At 36.7% G+C, this 24,602-nt stretch overlaps 2 protein-coding genes across 5 annotated transcripts in view; one reads left to right on the top strand and one right to left on the bottom strand.

Moving 5' to 3' along the window:
- Positions 1-7,756, bottom strand: part of shtn3 (shootin 3) — a 37,947-nt gene extending 30,191 nt beyond the window's left edge. For 2 of the 4 annotated variants that reach the window (XM_038286584.1, XM_038286587.1), the window contains exon 1: positions 7,470-7,756. In XM_038286584.1, coding sequence (XP_038142512.1) covers positions 7,470-7,541 — 72 coding nt within the window. In that variant the 5' untranslated portion in view covers positions 7,542-7,756. The remainder of the gene's footprint in view (positions 1-7,469) is intronic. The other 2 variants (XM_038286583.1, XM_038286586.1) reach the window with 1 other exon arrangement.
- A 684-nt stretch (positions 7,757-8,440) lies between these two features.
- On the top strand, positions 8,441-14,366 carry gm2a (GM2 ganglioside activator). Its single transcript, XM_038286588.1, has 4 exons — positions 8,441-8,674; positions 9,481-9,633; positions 10,713-10,895; positions 13,703-14,366. Exons 1-4 carry the CDS (start codon positions 8,567-8,569, stop codon positions 13,856-13,858), a joined length of 600 nt encoding a protein of 199 aa, XP_038142516.1. The 5' UTR covers positions 8,441-8,566; the 3' UTR covers positions 13,859-14,366.
- Positions 14,367-24,602: the final 10,236 nt, after the last annotated feature.

Below are 24,602 nucleotides of genomic sequence, written 5' to 3'. Positions count from 1 at the left end.
AAAAATTCTACAGAAATATTTTCATTAATAAATAAAATACAATAAATAAATAGAATAAACAATAGGAACAATATTTTCAGGTTGTATGCTGTGCACAATATTAAGCAAGCTTGATAAAAAACTTATAAAATTAAAATTAAGTGTTCCTTCCCTTGGCTATGCTTTGCACACATAACAATGAAACTAGCCAAACCGGTTAAGAAACACAAATAATTCTCAGCAACTGCACTTGTTACAAAAACAAAAGTCTGAAACTGAAAAGTGCACAGAATTATTCAATCACACAGTGTTCTGAAAGTGCATTTTCCTCTATTCTGCAATTTAGATGAATGACTGCTTAGGTGCCACTGGTGGTAGCACTGTATCGATACTTTTAAAAACGAGTATTGTATCCGGATACAACATTTCAGTATCAATACTTTTTTGAGTATCGATACTTTTGACAACCCTAGTGCAGACCAATCACCACTCCATAGTGTGCTGGATTTCATCTGCTGAGGACAATATACGTCCATGCTATCACTTATTTACATTACTGCTCCCTGGATCATGCATGAAATGCCCTCAAATGCCACACTACAAGATTGGGAAACAGTTACTTCCCCTTAGTTTCCCATGTTTATCTCACTACTAGGGCTGCAAAATATTAGAAAACATGCAATGTGCAAAAATTTAAGTAATTATCACTATAGTAGTGAGAACTTGGGACATATAAAATAAAAAAATGAACAAGTGTGTATGTCTTTCTGCTATTGGTTGATCGAAACAATGTAAACAGAAAACAAATAGACTATCCATGTCTGAGGAAAAAATGTTTTCATCTCAAGTTTTTACTAAAAAAAGTTGTTCTGGTTGATGTCTGCTGCTCAAATGCTGGAAATTACAAACTTATTGTAGTTTCTTACCACTTTCTTACCACCAAAATACATTTATATTGCAAAATGAAGAACATATGATATTAAAAATATCATAGTGGGCCTGACCATATTGCACTTTAATAATTAGTTATCATCTGCTGCAGGCCATCCATGTATGTTGTGATATATTGTGCAGCCTTATCCACAACCATGTATAAAATCGACAACATAAACATGATGTTGCACTACAATATAAATAGGATTTTTCATCCAATTTTCAGTACCCTACTTTCCCTATCTACATGAGCAATTTAGGTGCAAAAAAAGAATGAGGTGACCTAAAAATCAGTACCAAGTTTAATTTAAAAATTTTAACCTGTTTAATAATGTCCCTGATCTCCATTAGGGTTTTTAAGTAGAAAAGAGAATAAAAGAGAGATAAACAACAAAATGACTCTGATTATCAGTCAGTTAAAATGTTTTTAAACTAATAGGCTCTATAATATGCTCCTGTTCAGATGTCTGTCTTTCATAGGACAGAACTGCATAAACTCAGGCAGACACTGCAACTATGGATAAAAATCTTCCTCCAGTTAATTCCACTGCGGAAACTATTGGCCCAGTTTTGTCCCAGCTCTATCAGCTTTCCAGCAAACCAACCCAGTCTCATGGGAAAATGTACCCCCACTTAGATTTCCCAGAGGGCCACAATGAGGGCAGCAGGTTCATCAAAATACAGAAAAACCCTGATGCCACCAAGGTAACCATTATCCTAATAATATAGCTCAAATAAAACAAATTTCTGTTCATTATAACTAATTGGAATTAATTAAGGTGAAGCATCACTTTAATAAGAGACTTATGATATGAATTCCCTCATCTCATCCCAAAGTTACAATCAACAACAATTATGATAGGTGTGAGATTTCAATTTGATGGGTAAACAGTTAAAACATGAGTATGTGATTAAAGTAATGACTTATTGGAAATTAAACAGTATTGCATAAAGATCAATCAGTATTGTATCATACAATATTGATTGACTGGTGTTGAATGTGGGAATAGAAAGATCAACAAGATAAAGCCTGCAGTCTATACTTGTATAATGAGAACCACCTAAATAATTAAAATCACAAACTGAAACAACATACCATAACCATTGTTAGACCACTTAGACTCATTTCATTGTTTTTACCCAGACTCCAAAGGCTGGGATAGGTAGGTCAACAGTATGACTTATCAGTACAAATGGAAACTCTGATCATGTGGTGGTCAGCTGTATGTGCCCATTTAAGCTGGTTTATGGCAATATTTAAACATAAAAACATAAAATGTCACTCCTACTTTAAATTAGCAACACATACAGGTGCTGGTCATAAAATTAGAATATCATGAAAAAGTAGATTGATTTCAGTAATTCCATTCAAAAAGTGAAACTTGTATATTATATTCATATATTACATACAAACTCATATATTTCAGATGTTTATTTTGTTTAATTTTGATGATTACAAATGACAACAAATGAAAATCTCAAATTCATCATATCAGAAAATTAGAATATTACTGAAGACCAATAAAAACAAAGGATTTATAGAAATGTTGGCCAACTGAAAAGTATGAACATGAAAAGTATGAGCATGTACAGCACTCAGTATTTAGTTGGGCCTCCTTTGGCCTGTATTACTGCAGCAATGCGGCGTGGCATGGAGTCGATCAGTCTGTGGCACTGCTCAGGTGTTATGATAGCCCAGGTTGCTCTAATAGTGGCTTTTAGCTCTTCTGAATTGTTGGGTCTGGTGTATTGCATCTTCTTCTTCACAATACCCCATAGATTTTCTATGGGGTTAAGGTCAGGAGAGTTTGCTGGCCAATTAAGAACAGGGATACCATGGTCCTTCCACCAGGTACTGGTAGCTTTGGCACTGTGTGCAGGTGCCAAGTCCTGTTGGAAAATGAAATCTGCATCTCCAAAAAGTTGGTCAGCTGCAGGAAGCATGAAGTGCTCTAAAACTTCCTGGTATGTGGCTGCGTTGACCCTGGACCTCAGAAAACACAATGGACCAACACCAGCAGATGACATGGCACCCCAAACCATCACTGACTGTGGAAACTTTACACTGGACTTCAAGCAACGTGGATGAAATGCCTCTCTTCTTTTCCTCCAGACTCTGGGACCTTGATTTCCAAAGGAAATGCAAAATTTACTTTCATCAGAGAACATGACTTTGGACCACTCACCAGCAGTCCAGTCCTGTTTCTCTTTAGACGCTTCTGACGCTGTCTGTGGTTCAAGAGTGGCTTGACACAAGGAATGCGACAGCAGAAACCCATGTCTTTTATACGTCTGTGTGTGGTGGTTCTTGAAGCACTTACTCCAGCTGCAGTCCACTCTTTGTGAATCTCCCCCACATTTTTGAAGGGGTTTTGTTTCACAATCCTCTCCAGGGTGCAGTTATCTCTCTTGCTTGTACACTTTTTTCGACCACATCTTTTCCTTCCCTTCGCCTCTCTATTAATGTGCTTGGACACTGAGCTCTGTGAACAGCCAGCCTCTTTAGCGATGACCTTTTGTGTCTTGCCCTCCTTGTGCAAGGTGTCGATGGTCGTCTTTTGGACAACTGTCAAGTCAGCAGTCTTCCCCATGATTGTGTAGCCTATAGAACTAGACTGAAAGCTCATTTAAAGGCTTTTGCAGGTGGTTTGAGTTAATTAGCTGATTAGAGTGTGGCACCAGGGGCCATCAATTTTGAACCTTTTCACAATATTCTAATTTTCTGATATGATGAATTTGAGATTTTCATTTGTTGTCATTTGTAATCATCAAAATTAAACAAAATAAACATCTGAAATATATGAGTTTGTATGTAATGTATGAATATAATATACAAGTTTCACTTTTTAAATGGAATTACTGAAATCAATCTACTTTTTCATGATATTCTAATTTTATGACCAGCACCTGTATTTATTATTTTGCTCATGCTACAGCAGCAAAAAAAACCAAAAAATATGTCACATTTATAATACTAAGCTGGAAAATGTGTAGTATGAATATTCAAAGGCATCCTAGAGGAAAGGGAAAGATGCTTGGACCTGGAATTATAGCATGTGCAAGGGGAGTGTGTGTATGCTTCCCATTCTTGTGTGTTCTAATAATGGTTGTCTGGGGCCGAATGCATGTGTGTGACCTCCTTTTGGTCTGCTTCCTGTCCTGGGTGCAGATCTGGGATCCTTATCCTTGCTTTTGAATGCCTGCTATTTTCTTATGAAGAAAATTTGTTTGCATAAGGGCATGCACTCATACACACATGAATTGGTATTTAGATTCAGGTACCTAAAGATACTCAATACATAATCGCATTTAAAGTTTAATCTCTTTTTTCTTATTTTACTTAGAGCTCCAGTTGCCACTTAACTAAAAAAGCAATCTGAAAGTCACACTTTGGGGCAAATTTTGCCCCACATTGTAACTTAAACCTATAGCTTAAATCCGCACATTATCTGAATCATTACAAATTAATTGTTCCTTTGCATGAGGCACACACCTGGTAAAAAAAAAAAAGTCTTTAAAATCCTTTCATACGTTAATCAATAAGGTAAAGTGTGTGTCTGCAACCTTTGGTGTCTGTTCTGCTCTCGCCTTCTCTATTTGCTCTGCACCCGGCTTTCTTTTTGGATCAGCAGAATGGGACTTTTAGGGAGGCATGGCTCCCCTTTCATGTGTTTTTGTATTTTTTGTCTTCAGTATAATACTTCTGAACTTTCTGAGTCAGACACTAAAGGTGTCAAAACTCACAGTTTCCACCCTCTGGTTAATGGAGGAATTGCCTGTTCTGCCAAATAATATTAAAGAATAATTTTTCAAATCCCTGTATCCGGATTATGATCTGGATCCTCTTGGCGTGAGGCATAACTCTGGTAAAACTATAATTAACATATGTTCATAACTTTTCAAGCAATCCTGCTGAAGGACAAACAAACACGACACATAACCTCTCTGGCCTAGGTAACAGTTAGTACAGCATACTTTACATTGTTAAAAGCAAACATAAAGGGAGATAGTATTCTCTTTATCCCTCTTTCTCTTCTATATCCATCACTTTGAGAGATGACATCTTCTTTTTTTACTTTTTACCCCACCTCTCTCCATTTCTTTTTTTTCGTGTCACTTTGATTACAATTGAAATAATTCCAATACCTTGGAATACAATAGGGATGTCCTAATCAGATATTGGTGTCGGAAATCAGTCCAATATCAGCCAAAAATTCATATCGTAATGTATCAACCTGTATTTAAAGGCTCTGTTACCAGCAAGTAGACAAAGGTGATGCTTAAGGTTTGAGTTATATCCCTTGATTAATCTTCTCAAGCATTCCACACTACTGAATGAGTAATGAAAGTATGAATGATCTGATAACGATCGTAAATTAAAGTATTGAATCTAGACACTCATAGAGCACTCCATGCAGGCCAGGGATAGTTAGTCTAAAGTTAAAGTTCGTGTATAAACTATATTCCAATCTTACTGGTAAATGCTCAATCGTTTGTCTAGAATTGCCTATGCACCTAAACAAGCATGACTGAGCAAGGTGAACATTATCAGAGAAAGAGTCAATAGGACCAATGACGTAACGACACACCAATATAAGCAACATTTTCTGGGTGGGCCCCATATGAAGTATAACACCCCATATACCCCCGCCCCCCCCATGCCCCCTGCTGCCTCCGCCACTTCATCATTCTTCACCTAGACATATATACTTGCTTGAATTTCTTCACTTATCTTGTCGCAATCTTCACTCACTGAAGCAGCAACATCCGCCTCTCACTCTTAGGTTCTTTGAAAGAATGTGTTTATTTTGGGAAGTTTTTTCCGTTCTTCCAACAGCTCTTCTTTGTTTTTTCTTTTCTGGAATCTGCTTCAGTACCTCTTTTTGGTATCCATGGTCTCTAACACATTGTACGTAACCGTAATGGTTTTAATCTACGCTTTGGATTACTCATATTTTCAAGTCGTATTGTAAAAAATAAAATACTCAAATACATTGTTCTTTTAACCCCTTGAACCCTACGGACCCACCGGCGGGTCCAGCTGCTACATGACCTTGTAGTTTTACCAAACCCCCAGTTTTGATGTAAAAAACACATTTGGCACAGTTTGGTGACATTTATGGATAAATGTGCCAAAATGGCCTCTCCGCCTAAGAAATTTCTCACTAATACCATTCTAAAATAAATATGATTCATCTGATTGAGTCCACATTTTGTATATTTTTACACAACATTTAGATTTGAAAGTCTGTACTACTTTTTTGTGCTATAAATAATATTTTGGTAGTGTTTTGCAATGTTTATTTCAAAGAAAATTTTGGCGAGGTTCAAAAATTGCAAAATATTTTGTACTTTGTCCCTAATATTTCAGGCAGGGTCAGAGCTACAATGGTGCTGACACCAGAAAACCATTCTATGACATCTTACCTTTACAGACGTACCAAAAGTTTCTTCTTAAATCTAATAGCTTTGAGGCTATAAGTTATTTACTTTTGTGTGTTTTTTTCAGGCAGAAATTTATTTATATCCCCTTAGGGTGTAAGAGGTTAAGATCTTTATTGTGGTTTGAAACACATTATATGAGTGTATTTTTTACCAATCGTCTAATGAACTATGCACAGTTATTAACATAGTAATTAAAAGTACCACTGCTTTGCTATTGGTGTCGTGTTTAAATGGCTCACCATCATGTTGAAATCTGGCATGTGTTGCAGTATAAATAAGGTCTGGTCAGTCAGTTTAGCATCAGGTGTGTAAAATAGGAATTTTAGCACTATTCTCTGCAAAGAGACGTCCTAGTCAATTGCATAGGGGGCCTACCAGGATTCAGTGATGGGGCCCCTAAGAGGTCAGAGGTCTCTGCTTACCAATATTTACGCCATTGAAGAGGACAACAGTAACACTGGAGGAGCTGCAGAAATTCACAGTTCAGGTGGGTGAATCTTAGGAGGCCTTTCAGGGTAAAGTATTTTTTTCTCTTTGCATTCTACTCTGCAATTATAACTCTTAAACTTGTCATTTTTTTCTATAAATATAAAAAATATATATTATGTATTTGTTATATCACAATATCATATTATAACAAATTAACATTTGGAATGATGTGATAAAATAGATGTCCATGCCAGTCCCCTGGCAGACCATGTGTGTCTAGTTCTTTCTTTGAATGTTTGCATTTAAATCTCAGCTTAAAAATGGGGCCATGCATTTTCTCACCTTAAAAGTGCGACCTAGAAAAATAACAGATAGCTTCTCTACACTTAGAAGATTCCTTATGCGGAAAAGGGTCTGTAACAATGAACGGTGTTTTAAATGTAACCTTTAAATCCATTCATGTGCGTGAAAATGGCGAGTGGTTCAGGGAGGGGTCTGCCTTTCTGATGTCTCCATGGGAAGCCGGCCGGCGCCTGGGAAGAGCCGGCAAAATGTCCCATCCCATCAGAGGCGGAGAGTAAAATTAGGTTTTTGTTTTATTATGAACACAGGGATATAATTCATCTTCAGATCAACCGAAAACACAAATAATAATAAAAAGACGCATTTGATTTTCGGTTTACCTCTGTTTGGATGTGTCCGTCGCTCTCCTCCTCGCATCCTTCCGTCTGCGCGGATGATGAGCAGGGAAGCATTTTTCCAGGAAAATATTGTTTAAATAATCCAGTTTATGCGTTTAATTGCAGAGTGACATGAAAAAATATGACTCTATCCAGAGATCATAACCCAGTTGTGCATGGCGGATTTTGGCCCCAAACAAATGGGATGGAGAGCAGCTCTTTGGTCCTCCTTCCACTGTCAGCATCCTCTGCCCCTCCTCTTCCTCAGCTTCCATCCAGCGATATTCACGTCATGAAAGCGGAGCTTTTTTTTATATCAAACCTTAAAAATAAATTTGACATTTTCTGTTTGATATTTTAAGGGAATCTATATTTATGATAACAGCAAGCAGACAATAAAAAAAAAAAAAAAAAAAAAAAAAAAAAAACAGGCAATATAAATATACATTTAAGAATATTAGATTGACAAAATGTCACATATTGTCCCCTGATTTCTCTATTTTCCACAGCTTCATCATTCATATAATCATAACTGCATTCTGAGGGTTAGATAGAAAATATAATTATTGTATGCTGTAGTTATTACACGGAAAATGACAGCTGCAAACATGGGACGACGGCGACACCTGCAGGTTCTGAGCTGCAACTACTTCAGATTTCTTTCTTATTATAAATACATTAGTTCACAGAAAGAAAGAAAGAAAGAAAGAAAGAAAGAAAGAAAGAAAGAAAGAAAGAAAGAAAGAAAGAAAGAAAGAAAGAAAGAAAGAAAGAAAGAAAGAAAGAAAGAACACCTTTGGCTTCAGATGTTTGCATGTATATACCTTAATAAAAATAAATTATTGTTTGTATCCACCGAGGACCCCGATACTGCATGTATCATTTCTGAAACATACAGCAAATTCCTCAGTGAAAGGTTGAAATAGCCGGAGACTATTGGTCGTCACGTGACCCACAGTCACGTGACGACCAATAGTCTCCTTCGGTAACTGCAGCGCTAAACACGGAAGCGCTGCTTCAAGGACCGCGTTCCTCAGACCTTTCTGCCCGCGGTGCAGCTCGGTTTAACGGCTCGGAGTGTCGCCCAGACGGTGAACGGCATGGCGGGCTCTCAGCTTTGGACTGCGGCCCTGACGACGGTTCTGGCCGCATTGATATTTCAGGCAAACGGCGGCTCCTTCAGCCTGAGGAGAGTCAGACACGCAAAGGTTTGTTTTAGTAAATGTTTGTTAACTATGTCTCCCTTTAAAGTCCAACCGTTCACTACATGTTTATAAATATGTATCTAACGCGTTGCTTGAACAGGAAGTTATTACCAGTGTTAAACATGGTGTATTTTAGCTAGAAGACTAGAAAGAAACACTAGAACACTAAAGCCTGTTTGATGATTAAATAATCAATTATATAAATTCAGCATTTCTAGGAACCATGTTTAAACCTTTGTTGAAATAGTTACTATGCCTTCCAGATTATCCTTAAAAAAAAAAAATTATAATAATAAATATATATATATATATGTACATAAAGTTGCTTAAACTGAGAACTCTTAAGAATTTTTTCTGAAAAAATCTACTACTGATAATAATAGTAATAATAATAATAATAATAACACTTAATTATGCAATTGGCGTTCTTATTTATAGGAGAAATGTGATGGGAAGTGTGATGAAATGAAATGTGATGGGACCCTAAGTAATTCTCTGCAGATTTTTTTTGTTTTACCAGTTTCAGTTTCTCTACAAAGTTGATGCAAAGAACCAATGTTTCTTTTAAATGTTATTACAGAAACAATGTTTCTTTAATAATAGACCAGAAGCAACTTTTCGTGTTGTTTGACCTTTGATATTAGTCTCTTTCCTGGTGCAAATTTCCACACAGAAAATGAATGACTTAATGAATAAACTGCTCTTAAAGCAGGAAGTTGAATGAAAGTTGAAGCGGGTTTTAATAAGGGAATTTCAGGTTGAAGAAACGGCTGTTAATCATCCATCCCTACGGTGTTAAACCTGTGCAGGTTTTGGGTTTTGACTGGAAGAACTGCGGAAGTCCTGAAGCTCCGGCAGTACTAAAGACCCTGACCCTATCTCCAGATCCCATCAAGATCCCAGGGTCACTGACAGCTGCGGCATCTGGATCCACTTTGGTTGAACTCATCGCCCCTCTCTCTGTAAGTCCTGCAACACAAACCTCAACAATCTGCTGAAAATCTTTCAGATGTAATAAGATGCTTGCTATAGGGACACACCATGTCTGTTCTCATTGACTTTACACAGTTTGTTTTGGTTGCATCATAAAAACCAGCTGACCCACAACAAACTATCAATGAAAACACTCACCGCTAACACAAGAGGTATTTTGTTATCTACTTCTTCTGTTTACCCTCTAATCAGATTAGACATGGACCCTCAATCTCTCAATAACAAAACAATAGATGATATTATATCTATTTAGAAGCGGCAATAAACGGAAGTGAGATGCTGTGTAAAAACAAAACCTCTTTACCAGCAGCACTTTCTACCACTGTTTTCTTAATAAACCACAAAACCATGTTTATCTGTTTATCATTGACTACGTGTGATAGGTAGTCTGTGAGAAACCCTTAGACTCTTACTCAGCTGCTCAGCTGTTTGTCTGCAGCCAGCAGTTTTTTTGTTGGTTGCTGCAGACCTTGCTGGACCTGCTGCCCAACCATCATGTGAGACACAATGAGCTGCAAACATCCAATCAAAAATTGGATTTTCTACCATTTGGACAATGATCTACTCTAGTGAAATGCATTTTGTAGCAGATTTTAAGTTTCTTGTGTTTCTGTTAACTTCTCAGCATATTTTCTGCAGTGATCAACACAGTTGGGAGAATAGCTGGATACGGGTTCTGACTGGTTTCAGCTCTCGTTAGGACCCAGTGGTCCCAGCTTCAGTTTGGCACCATTGTTTATTTTTAATTAATGTTTATGACTGGCCCACTTGCAAAAAGTTTTTAAATCTCCAGCAGCAGGGGAGGAAGTGAAGAAAGCAGCGGAGTCTGGTGTATAAATGTTTGAACCCGCCTGGATATAAAAATGAGTTAAAATGGAAGTCTTGGCAAAATATCTTTATGGTTTCACTCAGCCTGAATATTTCTGTGTGTAGTTTTTACAGTCCTGTTGTGTTTGGTGCTTTTCTGTATCTGTGCAGAATTTCTTGAAAATACACAAATGAAATTCAGTCTTTCCAGAGCTCACTCTCACCTCTGATTCCCCTGCAGCTGAATGTGACTTTGGAGAAGGAGGTTGCAGGTTTCTGGGTGAAGGTCCCCTGCCTGGAGGAGCTGGGCAGTTGTCACTATAAGGACGCCTGCGACCTCCTGAACCAGCTGATTCCACCGGGACAGGACTGTCCTGAACCACTGCACACCTACGGCCTACCCTGCCGCTGTCCCTTCAAAGCTGTGAGTCATTTTTTTTTTACCAATAGACACAACATGGTTTGGGTACTAGCATAATTTTAAAGGTACGAAATTATGTATCTAAGTGTCATTAATGTAGAGTTTATAAAAAATAAACTAAAATCAGTAGACAGGCTGAAGTATTTTTAACTATAAAGAAGAAGGTCAGCGGAAGAAATTATGGTCATTGATCCATTTTTCTTTTCTTACTTTTAAACAACTGTACTGCTAAAACTCAATAGCTGGTAAGCTAATAAATATTAGCTCCAAAGTTTTTTTTATTTAAGCCGTGCCTATCAGCAAGAGAAGCTGTCAAGCCAAAGGCACAGTGTTTTTTTTTTTGTGCAACTGCCCTTTACACTTAAATAAGTGCATTGCTGCATAAATGTCCTTGTTGATAAGATCACATCACACATCAGACTCTTAAAGTGTCATTGATAATACTTCCTGTTGGCTCACTACAGCCACCAAATATTTATCTGACTTTCCACTTCCCTCACCAACACCTCAGTTAAACTGCCCTTTTTTCCTGTCTTTTGGTTTTGATTGCCATCGTTGAATGTGGGAGTGCGGTCACCAAATATGGGATGGTGCCTTGGATGCACACTCACCCCGGTGTTCCACTGAACGTTAACGCCGCTGAGATGGACCTGCTCTGGGTCTGCTTGCTGGGCACTGGTGGAGTTAACGCTGGAGTTTCTGGCGTGGTTCACTAGTGCTCACGGCTCACACTGGTCGTAGTAACAGCTTCAACAAAATATCTATATATGCCTGGATTTTCTGGGCCCAATCTATGCTGTAAGAGGGTGACTGAGTGAGTAAAGTTGTGAAAAATCAACATGGAGGAAGAGGCAATGTCCTAGTTTTACAATTTAACAACAGTTGCAGAAGCAAATGAAGCACGTTTCCCACTTTTATTTTGTAATGAAAAAGCTTTATTAACAAATATTTATAATTTGAGGTACAATTACTAGTGATGGTGAGATGAAGCCTCGTAAGGCATTGAACCATTTGCTTCAACGATCCCCACAGTTCATAAAGCTTCATGTGAGCATGTCACCACCTACTGGTGGAGTGCAGAACTGCAGTTAGTAAAATAATCTGTGATTTTTTTTTTTTTAGAATTGTTTTTCTTGTTCCCATTTCAGTTCCTATGAAATTGTTAATGATTCGTTTGTATAATCAAATATTTTGTAAGTTTTTTAAGTGTAAAATGTTTAAGAAGGGTAAAATCATTTAAGCCGTTTTAGTGAAATAAGCTTAAGCAGAGAGTGAAACTGTTTGTGCAGATTGGGCAACGATAAACAAAATGAAAGGTGTTAGTCATTTTTATTCAAAAATTATAGTTTTTCCACAGTTATTTGTTCTAATCAGGTTGAAATTATGTGTTCAAACAATGTTTTGGTTAAACCAACCCGTCTAATTTGGTAGTGCTTTTAACCAATCTAAATTTGTACAAGGGCAAACCAATACAAATTAGTCACATTAGCCAAAAATACTGGTGTTTTATCGCAACTTTCAAACATCTAAGTTGGGTTTTGAACCAACAACCTGAGGAATGGAAATCAGTGTCTTACAGCTGACACCACTGGGGAGCTGATAGCTCATCTGAAGGCAATACTACTTAATACTGATGTTACACCTGTAACCAGTGGCCCGCTCAGATTTTGATCATTACATTGTTTAATGTAACCAAAATAGTTTTATCCAACCATATTGGTTGTTTCTCCAACCAACCTATTGTTAGAATATATCCAAACTCTATCCACCTCTCCCACATCTTGACTGAATACTGAGGCTGTTTAAATTCTTGCCGAAGTTCAGGGCGAGCTGAACCACTTCCCGAAGCGCTCACTTGACATGGCAGGGTAGTGAGGCTTCGAACGTCATCTATTTTGGCTCCTCCCCCCAATTAAGCAAGCCTCAATACCCACCTCGCGAAAACGCCCCCTCTACTACTCAGCAGACGCCTCAAAGCCTCGGCTCATCTCATAAGATCACTAACAATTATGCAAAAAGAGCCTTCATAGGTCCAAAAGGGTTCAATAATTTTTAAATATTCATTAGAGGGGCTATTTATCACACAAATAAATACCTCAGGCAGTTGCTATTATTATTATTAAATTATTTCATCATCACTTTTTATATTATTATTATTATTGTTATGGAAGATACCATTTCTGAAACAAATTAAAACAGATATTAGTAATATTACCCACCCCAAGGTAGTGTACATAGTAATCCAGACAAAGTCATTTTTAATACTGAATCAAATGTGTGTCGAGGTCATTCATTGGTTCGTGGGGCTTTAAAACTGAGTACCTTAGGTCTCTGGATCTTATGGCTGATAAGCCTCTTCAACATTGCCATGGCGATCAGGGACGGCGCTGCTTGCAAAGTAGGGTTGTGTCCACCAGAGGGGGAGGTAGCAGCAGCTGAAGGATAAAAGTATCTGGATCAGTCCCCATCATGTTGAAGCACGAGGACAAAATGATAAAGTGACTCAAATATTGTAACATTACAATTTCAGAAATGTGGTCAGGGAGCTCCTATATCTTAGCCAAGCTCTTATCAGTGATTAAAAGCAGGTGGAGTAACATAAGTAAACTGGGAACAAATCTAAGTGCTAGTATGATGAGAAAGGTTCATTGTCTTCAAGATTTAGTCTGGGGGATGATATCCATCATGTTTAAGAGGCTTAAAGAAGTTAGGAAGATTGAGAACACTGGAAATGACCATTTTATTCTACTTGCTCAAAAGAAGCAGGTAGAGTCCTGTCTGATTCTCCCTATATTCTCTTTCTCCCACAGGGCTCGTACTCGCTGCCTCAGTCCGAGTTCTACCTGCCCTACATGGACCTGCCTTACTGGCTCACCAACGGGAACTACAGGGTCCAGGGCAACCTGGGTGGTGGGGGAAAAGGGCTGGCTTGCCTAAAACTGTCCCTGTCCATTCACTCCGACTGAGGATGCATCCCAGAACAACTTCAGTTTTATAGTGTTTTCAACGTTTGATCTATGTTTGATTCACATTTCAGCACCTCAGTTTCTCCACACCAGGAGAATCAGACACGGAAAGGTAGATCAGGTACTAATAATGCTTTTCATTTTAACATGTTCATGAGTTTTAACACTGGAATCTCTTTATACATGCTGACTGTTTTCTTTTCTTTTGTCTACTAAAAAGCAGCCCCAGAAAACTGACTTAAAAAAAAAAAGTAATGAAATGGTTGAATATTCTGCTGAAAATCTTTCAATATGCGGATCGTATGTTTATGTTTTATGGTTTTATAAATGGAAAGAAATTGGAAATTGGAGGGAAAAAAACATGCTTTTTCTCGTGAGAGTTTTCTTCTACTTTTGATTTTGTCTTTTGTCAGAAGATATTTTTTCTAAATCTAAATTTAGTACAAATATGTTGTTTTTTCTATTTGGGATCACAAGCCTTTTCTAATAAATAAAGTGAACAGATGTATCTACATTTTTCTTAAGCAGGACCTGTTTTGATACAATATTATTTAGTGTTTTATTTTTACTCGATGAACAAAACAAAACTGGTGTATTAAAATTGGTTGTGGGCTTTATTTTCCTAATTGGTTATAATTAGTAGTATAATAACTTCTACCTTAGTTGTTGTACACAGAAATCCCAATGCTTAATATGAAGTTCTGTGTCCTTTTTCTTCTGGAAGGTTCCAAAAAAGTTAAACAACCATCCACTTTGTTTCCAAGTTTTAAGACGTTTCGCTTCCCATCCAGGAAGCTTTATCAATTCAAAATGTCAGAATTAGCGCTGAGTTCTAAGCTTTATGGAGTAGCCCAAAACAAAGCCTTTTTTTCGCTTAGAAAACATACAAATTGTATCGGAAAAACGGGTCGGCCCCTAGGAGTGGGAAGTCGTTGAGATCTTTGCTAGCCTGCAATAGCCGATACTGGTCTATGCCTCTGAAAGGGTCATTGTTGGCCTAGGGGCATTGTTGGCTTTCTAGAAGGTCGCATCATCTCAGGAAAAAGAAATGGTCATTTATTATCAGGACTTAAGAAAAAAAAATACTTAAATCTGTTGTCATATGCGCCTTTTTTTTTTTTTTTAACATTTCCCCTTTGATGTTAAGGCAAATCATTGCAACACTAAAAAAGTAAACTCTCAAACCAGAAGTTTGACAGATTTTAGTAAAATAACACAAATAATAATTTTAATGTGTTATATTCCTGTTTGTGGAAGATTCATTAGGCAAAACGACAATGAAAACGATTATGAAAATGATGTTAATATAATACATGCACGTAGTCTATGGTAGATAACCAATCCTTTTTGAAAGAAGAGCACAAAAAAGATCCTTTTTCCATAATTGTCACTACATTTTTAACCACAAGATGGCAGTATTTCATCTTAACAGAGGATTAAAGAAAATACACATTTGTTCAACAATGTAGACCTTATGTCTGCAAAGGATGACCAAAAAGCTCAGTTTATCGTCCGAGCTTTGATTTCCTTGGTGTGTAATACTGATAAGGCAAAAACAGACTAGGCCGCAGCAAGACTGAATGTTTGTGCTTTGCAACAAAGAATGTAGAAAACAAAAGGAGGAAAGTGAGGAAGTGCACAAGAGAAGCAGACGAGTGTTTGGGCTGACAGGATGTTAGTTTCTTTAGGTTCAAGGATGATGATTTGATTCATCTGGCCTTCATTCAACCTGTGGCAGCTGTGCATTTGATTACTAGACATTGCTGTAATAGCAGGCAAGCATTTAATAATCTTTCTATCATAGAATTCAAATTAATTTAACTTCAATAAACAGACAGCAGTTACTGGTAATGTTTAGTTTATCTGCTATGCACATGCTGTGGTTGTGCTTTTAAGTTAAGGCTTTTAAGGCCACATTATCACCATCTCTAGTTAAATTGCTGTGGTTGCAGTCATTTCAGTGCGCTTCCTGTCTCAGAAACAAGTGGTCTGCAGATGCCTGCAACACACAGCCATAGAAAAATACCAAGGAACTGCCTTCTTTCAAATGTTTGCAATCTGTTCTCCTTAAGTCTTGTTGGAAAATGTCCCAACTTGCTGATAAGTTGAAATTTATTTATCACAAAGTTTTTCCACTTCAAATAAAATGTACTTCCATTTCTGTTTTAACCTTGTTTTTAATCATGTTTGAAGTATTTTAATCATCTTGCAAAATGAATTTCAAAAGAATGAATTCACTGCAGAACAAAAACGTTCTGAACTAAGGAATGCCCCTTTAATTACCACATTAAAGTGACTTATACGTAAATTAAATTAGTCCGCATTCTGTTCCCTTTTTAGCCAGATTCAGACCTTCAGTAATAAGTGGAATGTCTCATTGGAACCTTCATCCAAAAAAATACCTAAAGCTCTATGTGCAGTTTCAGTTTAGGAATATTAAAAGTAGCATAAAGTTTCATGGCATAGAATTTTATTAAAAAAATAAGAAAACATTTTAAAAAGGGACAAAAATGAAAGTTTCTACAAGCAGGAGCAATTGAAACCAAGTGATATAACCTTTTTATCTTCGTAAAACAATGCATAAATGAATCCAAGTTAATAAAAGGAAAGATATTCACAGCACAAGAATACATCGTAATCATAAAGGAAAAAAATTACAAAGGTACATTTTTAAATCTTCTCAGCATAGTTATCAGGATAGTGGGTTTTCTGAAAGTTCACTCTAAGTTTAAAGTTCAGACTTCACCAAATACATCAAAGCAAAATGACGTTACTTCAGTCTGGTCCATATAAAGCTGCATCATTTAACATTTTTTGTTCTAGATACAGTAATTCATTAAATTCTGTTTCAGCTGTGTTATCAGTATAGAGGGTAATGCCTTCACCATGCCAGTAGGTGAAATACATCTTAGGTAACATGAACAGAAGGAACAGTAGAGGTGCAACGCTGGACCACTGAGTTATCACAAAGGATATTGCAAAATGTGTTATTATGAAGTCTACAAGCAGAGCCTTGTTTCAAGACAATACCTCATTTTTTACAGTGTGCCGTTTAAGCTTTAATCACATTAGAATCAACACATATCCAATTACTGACACTCCTGGTTCCTCCAGGTCACCAAACATTAAATTAATTAACCTGAAATAAACTAATTACATTATTTTCAATGATATTATTTCATCATGATATGAAACATATGTTGTCTTAGGTTCAAGTCGATCAAAGATGACAATTGTTGAAGTATAACTAGTTTGGAAAACTATCTTTGATATGTCAGCTTGTAGAGGAAGACCTGACTGTCACAGGAAGATTCTTCCTTCAGTTTTTCTAGTCATTCAGTCCTCTTCATAAGTATCTGAACAGCACAGCAACTTTCGATATATCACTGTTTGTATTTGCACCACAGCAAATGTAAAGCAACAAATAATCTTAAAGTAAATCAAATTAAATGTGTTGGTGTTAGCCTTGTTTGAAATCCTCTAGCCTGCAACACGTGAACGTCACAAAAATTGTACATTCTTAATTTATGATGCAATTTCAGGCTTTAACTGCAGCTTCTTTCAGTTCTTGCTTTTTCCCCCTCAGTCTCCTCTTTAGGAGGTAAAAAGTATGTCTCAGTAGGTCAGATGATTGACTTAGCTAGTCTCTTTTTTCCCCTGATGAAATTTAGAAACCTTTTGTCTTCTGATTTATGGACAAATCCTTCCACATTAATTGGGAGGCATGTTATCACATAGCAGAACAGTGACCCAAAGCACCCGCAGTAAAAGAATCTTATAATAAGAATATGGAAATGTTTTTGCACGAGGCCCAATGTAACTAAAATAAAACCTCCTGTGCCATGCACCACTGTCAAAGAAAATTAGCATAGTTTCTTTTCAACTCTTTTCTTTTTCTATTTAGCTCCTCTTGTTTAATTAGGTTCAATGTTAAGTTTGTATGTGCAAACAGTTTAAGCTCTTTATACAATCTAAGCTTACATTCCTTAAGAACTAAAAGGACCAATTGAACATTAAGTAGAAGAAAGGTTTTTACTGGCGCCCCTAAATGCCAACTGATGTGCTTCCATGTTGAGATTTGATTATAAACCCAGCAAATAGATCCTTGCTGCTTCTTCCAATGTTTGTTTCTTTGATTTTAGTTTGAAGTTTTAATTAATAACAGATGTATGTGAACGGGTTATGGGGGAAGCAGTCTCAGCAGAGACCCCCAGACTTCCCTCTCCCCAGACATCTCCTCCAGCATATATTCTTCTTAAGATTTAAGAATATATGGACTCTGCTTTTACTGTAACTAACCGTTTGTGCTCTCTTTGATCATCTTTAACGAAAAAAGTGGCTCAGAGTTCTTCTGCTTAATTGCTGCTTTCCTGGACAGATCCACCGATGGACCCATGATACATATTTCAGGCTCTAGTGGGCTCAATCATCCTCCAACTACATGCAGTCTACCTCTTTTTACAACTCAGTAAGGGCCAGCTGCTGATAACATAACTCGTGTGATGTGGAGAAAGCGCTTCCGTTGCAGTTTTGTAAAATGTTAAAAATTTCGATATGACTGAAAAACTACCTCATCAAAGCAAAAAACAAACAACTTTTTATAGAAAATCATGAGTTTTTTTTTTTTTTGAATATTTCAGTTTTTACGTTTAGTTAATTTATGTTGAAATTACAATTTGTGCAATATGCTGCTTTCTGAAACATGGGAGCCTCAGTGGTATTAATTAAATCCCAATGTCATATATTGCATGAACAATTGTTGAAACACATAGAACACATCACAACATCGGGTGAAAATAGCTGTTGTGAAGCATTCTGAAATAATAAACTCCAGAAACGACAGCTAGAGTTCAGCACAAGTTGACTGTTCTGCCTGAATGATCACTTTTCCCTCTTGACTCATGAGGGAAACCTCCTCACTGTCTGGCCGCAGTCAGTCAAAAGTATGTTCGCCAATCAACATTTAGCAGCCAGCTTCATGACCCGCCCCTGTTCCATAGACTTAAGTGTACGTGATTGAAAAAAATCGCACAGTGTCCGCCCGGCTTAAGAAGTTTAGCTTCACTGTAGCTGTATTTTGGAGTATTATCCACTCTACTTTCTCACTGCTGAATAAACAGCTGATTAATGTGAATCATATACATGTCATCAGGTACATTTTAGTGCATATTTAATGCAGTTTAATTACTATATTTTATAAAGTTTGACATTGCATATTTTACCAATATGTTTACAAAATTTACAGGGGAGGTTTATCCTCCTTACTATTCAATGTGTAATCACCATTGATGAAAATGACACAATGTAAGTAAATAACTTCTGCAGCTACATGCTCACTTCAGTCTAACAGATCCTGCGGGGCCAGTCAGCTGTGTGTCCTTAGAAAGAAAACAATATATTGAAGTGTATAACCTCTAATTTAAAATTACTGAGAGATAAACTCATTTCCATATTTAGAGGATGCCCTCAGGAAAGCCTTGCCCCACTCCGGCCTCCCTAACAATACAAGTCTACTTCCACCACTAAAAATCTAGAAATGGACAAAGGCCACCACACATCAAGGGACAATCATTTGCTGCCAAAAAAACAAAAAAGACAACAACTTGGTAACTCTTCTGCATGTCAACCTGTTTAAGAATAGAAATTCAAGACACACTAACTGGCAAGAATAAATGTAAGCATAAACTAACAAATATGGGGCAGGAATGTTAATAAGGAAATGTGATTATTTTATTTCATACAAATTATAAAATTATTAGCCGAGTCCAACACAGCAGTATTTGCAGAGTTCCGACTAACAGGTATAAAAATGGACAAACAACGGATGGACTTCCTGTTTTGTGTTGTTGGCTGGGTTGCATCTGTATAGTATACAACTTATTCTGCTGATGTCTAATCTTCTCTGCTGGACATCCTGTCTCTGACCTCCATCATCAACCTTTTCCTGAGACAGGAAGCTTGCTTTGGTTGAATGTAAAAATGGGGAGAAAGCAAGTTGGTGAAAACATGAAAAACAGAAGGAGGGGAAGAACAGAGTAAGGAGTGCATATTAGTTTTTGCAAGCTTGGTCTCTGAGTGTTAACAGGTGTGCAGCATTACACATTCACATTTGAATTTAACCAATTAGAAGATGCTATGGGTGTCCTTTATGTAATGATTAGACACATTTTGGTAAAGTTATTCTTTTTTCAAATGAAAATCAATCCAATATATTAATCTTTCTTAGACACATGTAACAGCACAAATTAAGATATCTCTGTGAAGGGATCCATCAGGATTTTTTTCTTTGTCTGATTACATGCTTATAGCCTGTAATGAATCCTGGCTGTGTGTTTCTTGTTTGGGCTGGCTTGATGTTTCCCACTCTCTACTTTGCTCCACTCTGCTCCATATACCCCTTTCCCACTGCCCGAAACCCAGTTTAAACCTGGGAACAATCCGCTTTTAGTAGCAGTCGGAACTGACTCATGTTGACCAACGTCAATCGAATTGGCAACCTACCCATGTTAAAACTGCCTTAAAACGGCTTAGCTTGGAACAACAGTGGGAATATAAGACGCTATTGGAATATTGACATGCTAATTTACGGGATACTATTGAGCAGATGTTAACACACATCTAATCTAACAAGCTAGTAGGACCTTTTTTTGTTCACTCATACCACAGCATCTGTTACTGTAAGCTTGCTGCTAAAGTCCACTAAATATAATAGCTAAAGCCATTAGGTTAGAATTACCATAACCTAAGAGCTAAAGTGAGCTTGAGCTAAGTGAAGACACTATATACTTTTCACACAAACAAATCTTGAACAAAACGATTTTTTGACGAGTATTTAGAGGAAATGGCACTGATTTGCTTGCACTGAGATTGAACTGAAATTTGCTGCTGCTGAGGAGTGATTCGTGGTGCAAATTTACTCAGTTGCCTATTATACTTATTAGACTGTATTTTTTCTCACTAATGCATTGTTCAGCCCAATTACATTTTGAGCGTCAGAAACGCTGCAACATTCTTTGCGTGTGCAAGTGCATCTTAATGCGCTGGGAGAACACTTAGCTTTATTTGCTAGGATGAGTAGAAAAAAATTTGTTTTAAGATGTTTTTAAGCAAGTAATCATACTTCAAAATGTCATCTATGCAGTCAGTTAATTAGAATTCCAAACAGAAAACAACCTTTATTTTATAGCAGGCTTGCACTTTGATAGGGAGAAGTCTGAAATTCAAAAAAACTGCAACAATCGCTTATATGCTGTATCACAAAAGAACTCGGAGGAAAACAGAAATGAGCTACACAGTTTTTTTTTAAACCTAAAATAACATTTTACTGCATTTGGTCCTGATTTTCTCTTAGCTGGGAGGAAAATGCTGAATTTCTAAACCACTTTTTGATTTACAGACCTCTTTAGATTTCAGTGCAGAAATCTTTATCTGATTTTAGCTGAAATTCAATAAGACCAAAATATTCAACCAGACACTGAGTTTAACTTAATCCTTTCTATGGTATTTGCTTTCTGTTACTCTGATGGTTATCTGGTGAGGTGTGGGTCAACAGAGCAGCCGTGTCATGCTACACCCCCACACACAGTCTCAGTGGAGGGATTTTCAACTGCTTTTAGCAAAGCTTTAGGCCAGACAAAAGGTACATTTACTAGATTCTCCTCTGCTAATGGCTACTAATGACATACACACACAAACACACTCAGTCAGTGACACATTTAATTCTACCACTTGATGAGGCTTTTCTATTAGTGCAGTTTCAAATAACAAAAATTAAAAATCTTTAAAAAAAAGCAGATGTTCTATATCAAACATTCTATCCAATTTCTCATACTAAGGTGTTTCAGCTGTTCAGTCTATTTGGGTTTGTTGTAGGGAAAGAGTTAAAGGGCGTTTTTCATTGAACACAATTGCCTCAGGATCAAACCACTGAGTCTGCAGAAACGTCATGCATCAAGTGACAAAATTAAGCCTTAATAGTTTTCATCATAATAACTTTAAAGCTGTGTATAATTAATGTGTTTTCATGTTAGCTTTACATATTTTTGGGGGGTGCTTTTAAGCTATTTAAGAATTAAGATCAAATGAAAGTTATTTGGTACATTTTACTATTTTTCTGATATTTCTTTAGGAGTCAAAAATGCAGAATTGGTGTATGAAAAAACATGTTTACATAATTAAAGAATAAGAACATCATAACACTACTTATTTAGTCATTTAACTCCTACAAACACAAAATACTATTTCCCCCTTACACGTAGAATGGTGCTAAAAATGCATTAGCCAAGCTTTATCAATATGCAGATAATACCATTGTGTACAGCGTTCAATTCTGCAGTTAGTTGTGCAAAAGAGAATGCTTGAGGTTGTTTACACTCATTACATATTAAACATTGACATTTAACCTAACTAAGGCCTGTAGAGTGAGATTGAGCTCTGTTTTTTTCTATTATTTCAATGAGTTTTGTTCTGTTTGACATTTGATTGAATTTGCTGGCCCATCAATTTCTTAGATTACCTGCCCTTTGCACTTTGCCTTTAATCCCCCTTTGTTTTAATTTAATGGGGTAAATAAGAACAGACAGAAAACAGCAAAGGAATATTTCTGCTTTATACTAGTTTAACAGTATTTAAAATAATTATCAGCCTTCTTCAAATATTAGTTTGCAATGTGGATTACCTACAGTAACAAAATCATTCCACAACTGTTGAAATGTTTTATGCTCTGATTAAAGGTTACCTTTGTGCTGTTTGTTTCTATTTTCTATTTCTTCTTGATATTCTCATTCAAAATGTTTTTCATCATCAGTTTATTTCTGAGTTTCACATTTAAATAATTAGAATAATTTTCTGTCTTGACAAGGCTGTGATTTTACACATTTAAGGAGTTCAGAATACGAATTTTATCTGTAATACATTGAGTTTTTTATGAAAAGGTGCTAAATTCTCACAAATCCTCAAGTTATTTTCCATTTAATATACTGCTGGTGATGGTTTTCAGTGATCAAACTAATTAGAAATGCTCATAAAATATCCAAACAGATCTAGATGAAATTGTTGTTACAGAGGGTAATGTTCATTTTAAATATTGATGCATAAGAAATAAAATTGGTCTTTACAGTAAGGGCATAGTTTTCATTTAGGACAAAGAGGTAAGTGTTTCCACACCTCATGGGGTCTATCTGTGTATGTGCCACACTGTGTACAGTCATGTTCAAACATTATTATTTTAGTTATCAGAGAGTTGTTGTTTGTCCTTTAAATGGTAGGTTGCTGGTTCGAGTCCCTCCTCTGTCTGTTTTAGTTGTTTCCTTTAGGAAAACACATTCACACATCTCGCCTGCTGTGAAAGGGCTTGTTGGTGCAGATTGTATGGAGACCAACTTCTGTCAGTCCTGATAATAGTAAAATCTGCACCCTGTGTGGATGGCTAGTTTACTGTAAGGTGTTTGTAGTCCTCCAGCCATTTACATATTTTCATTTTTACCATTCAAGTAATGTAATTACAGCCTCTGCATGTAGCATGAATGGTACTTTACCTGTGGTTATCTGTTAGGTTAACCCCAACCTCTTTACAATGTTCCAATCTCTTGTTTTCTTTTAATGTTATTGTCTGTTAAGACTTGTTCTATTGCAGTTACTGTTTTTATTTGACTTCTAATACAATTTTTTTAACCTCATGAATTTAAGCTAATCTAAAATTAAGTCAAATAAAAATAAGGCCTTAAATTGTAAGAATCAAATGGTAAATTCACAATCAGTTAAAATTGGTCCAGATGATCTCCATGAGGACATTAAAGAGATACCCGCCGGAATCCAAGCAAAGATACAGCCATGTAAAACATCCTTAGCTGTGAGTAGAAGGAACTGGTGGTTTGTAACCTCCTACCACACACATTTCTATTCAGCTTGTGGGTTAATTGGAAGCAGACTTGTGCCTGCGTGTGGCTTCAAAAGCCTTCCTCCAGCTTTAAAAGCTTTTCAGCAGTGAACAGAGCCACACACACCTACAGTGTTAGCTGATGTGTGGCAGACAAGACGCAGCGGCTGTTTATTTAGGAGATAACCTAAAGTGATTGGTTGACCTTTACTCTGCTTAGTTTTGTGTTCCCCAAACAGACTGGAGGAAGGGAAGGACATAGAAGACATCTTAGGTGATTAAATTCAACTTTGGATTTTGCTAAATATTTTTTATTCAATATCCATGTCTGAATTTTTTTTAAAGACCAAGTCATAAATAAGTTAGAATTTTGATCTGAATGTGTAACGCAGACGATTGTTGATCCTATTTGGGATGTTTATGCCCATGGACACGTTCTATGGGTTTTCATGGAATCACTGCCAGTCAATGCACATCTTCATTATATTTAAATTGTTTTTATATTTTACAACAGTTTTAGTTTGTGAAAGCCCAAGTGTGAAAAATAGACTTTAATACTTTAATAATGAAACAGGACAGAAGGTATTTGGGAATTGCAGGAGAAATAGATTTTTGAAACAAAGGTCAAAAAGCTGCCAGTGTCACAAAGCAATAGAGAAATGTGTAATATACCAGCAGGATCCTGCAAAGAACAATGACAACTATGTTAAAATGGGGAGCAACCCAAGAAAATTTTAGGCTCATTTACATAGATTTAGGCAAAGTTCTGAAGATTTGACAGAAATAAGCATTTTGTATCCAAAAAATAAAATAAAAAAATACTTAGATCTTTGGGTTCAGCTAATGAGAAGTGGAAGAAATGGTAAA

Source organism: Cyprinodon tularosa, unplaced genomic scaffold, assembly GCF_016077235.1.
Source record: "Cyprinodon tularosa strain WSP-4 unplaced genomic scaffold, ASM1607723v1 ctg228, whole genome shotgun sequence".
Classification (NCBI taxonomy): Eukaryota; Metazoa; Chordata; class Actinopteri; order Cyprinodontiformes; family Cyprinodontidae; genus Cyprinodon; species Cyprinodon tularosa.
The sequence above is the reverse complement of the archived record's forward strand: the minus strand, read 5'-3'. Positions and strand labels throughout refer to the sequence as shown.